The 2,076-nt window shown below is 46.5% G+C and overlaps 1 protein-coding gene across 1 annotated transcript; it reads left to right on the top strand.

Moving 5' to 3' along the window:
* The first annotated feature begins 425 nt into the window (after positions 1 to 425).
* Positions 426 to 1,272, top strand: LOC110148570 (histo-blood group ABO system transferase 2-like). The gene is given in 2 exon segments (XM_020910611.2): positions 426 to 590; positions 592 to 1,272. Coding segments are annotated over 2 exon segments (846 nt in total).
* The last annotated feature ends 804 nt before the right edge of the window (positions 1,273 to 2,076 follow it).

The raw sequence follows: 2,076 nt of genomic DNA, 5'->3' as shown, positions 1-2,076 counted from the left end.
GTCAGGAGAGATGAGTGCCCCCATATCATGGAGAAGACAAGAGGTGACATTCTTCTGTTGTGCAGGCATGGCCCAGCTACTACAAATACTGGCTGGGACACAAAAATGCTGCTTGCTTCATCGAGTGAACTTTGTTCTAACAGTTTTCATCATAGCCTTTCTTGGTTATTGTTACCTGAACCCCAGAAACTGGAAAACATCCCAACTGAGGCAAACTTAACTATTAAAGAACAGGGATCGGGTGGAGAGGGAGGTGGGAGGGGGGACTGAGATGGGGAATACATGTAAATCCATGGCTAGTTCATTTCAACGTATGACAAAAACTACTGTAATGATGTAAAGTAATTAGCCTCCAACTAATAAAAATAAATGGAAGAAAAAAAAAAAAAGAACACCGCACCCCACAAAGTGTAAAATTATCAAGGATGGTATATCCCCCACCAGATGTGCTTGTACCACCTAGGAAAGATGTCCTTCTTATGACCCCCTGGCTGGCTCCCATCAACTGGAATGGGACTTTCAACACTGACATCCTGAATGAGCAGTTCTGGCTTTGGAACATCACTATTGGATTAACTGTGTTTGTTGTAAAAAAAATACATTTTCCACCTGAAGCTGTTCCTGGAGATGTCAGAGATGTACTTTATGGTGGGACTCAGGGTGAACTACTATGTCTTCACTGACTGGCCAGACCATGTTCCTCGCATTCCCCTTCAGAAAGGACGGCAGATGGTCATATTCAAGGTCCAGAGGTATGCCCGCTGGCAGAAGATTTCCATTCACCGCATGGAGGTGATAAGCAATTTTATTGAGCAGCGCTTCCACCACAAGGTGGATTAGGTGGATTACCTTGTGTGTGCAAATGTGGACATGAAGTTTAGTGATGATGTGGGCGTGGAGATCATCTCCTCCTTGTTCAGCACCCTCCATCCTGGCTTCTATGGATTGACTCGGAAATACTTTGAATATGAACACCAGCCTCAGTCACAGGCCCATATTCCTGCAGATAAGGGGGACTTTTATTACATAGGGGCCTTATTTGGGGGGTCCATGCCCGAGGTTTACAGACTTGCCAAGGCCTGCCATGAGGCGATGATGGTTGACCAGGCCAATCACATAGAGGCCACACGAAATGATGAGAGCCACCTGAACAAATACCTGCTTTACCACAAACCCACCAAGATCCTTTCCCCTGAGTACATGTGGGATAGTCAAATACTCAATTATTTGGAGCCAAATCAGGTGCGGAATTTGGTCCATGCTGTACATTAGTATCAGAGAAGGCAATGGCAACCCACTCCAGTACTCTTGCCTGAAAATCCCATGGATGGAGGAGCCTGGTAGGCTGCAGTCCATGGGGTCGCTAAGAGTCAGGCACAACTGAGCGACTTCACTTTCACTTTTCACTTTCATGCATTGGAGAAGGAAATGGCAACCCACTCCAGTCTTCTTTCCTGGAGAATCCCAGCCTGGTGGGCTGCCGTCTATGGGGTCGCACAGAGTTGGACACAACTGAAGTGACTAGGCGGCAGCAGCTGCAGTATATCGGTATAGATTTAGGGTCATGAAGAAGAAAAAGTGATGAGCAAAGCTTCCAGGAATGGCTCAGAGAGGGGCCATGCTCAGCTAGTCTGTCTTCCTCTTGGCATGCCAGCCTTCATTAAAACCAGTTTTAGCAGAAAAAAAAAAATGCTTCCTTTTACTGTTTGGTTGAAGCCTAGCACCACTTCCCCAAGTATATTCAGGCCCAGCGCTGTCCCCCCCCCCCCAAAAGCAACAATTTGGTTTGTTTTTTTTTTCCATTTATTTTTATTAGTTGGAGGCTAATTACTTTACATCATTGCAGTAATTTTTGTCATACATTGAAATGAATTAGCCATGGATTTACATGTATTCCCCATCCCGGTCCCCCCTCCCACCTCCCTCTCCGCCCGATCCCTCTGGGTCTTCCCAGTGCACCAGGCCCGAGCACTTGTCTCATGCACCCAACCTGGGCTGGTGATCTGTTTCACCCTAGATAATATACATGTTTCGATGCTGTTCTCTTGAAACATCCCACCCTCGCCTTCTCCCAGA

This window comes from Odocoileus virginianus, chromosome 20, assembly GCF_023699985.2.
Source record: "Odocoileus virginianus isolate 20LAN1187 ecotype Illinois chromosome 20, Ovbor_1.2, whole genome shotgun sequence".
NCBI classification, from domain to species: Eukaryota; Metazoa; Chordata; class Mammalia; order Artiodactyla; family Cervidae; genus Odocoileus; species Odocoileus virginianus.
This window is presented reverse-complemented; position numbering and strand designations above follow the sequence as displayed.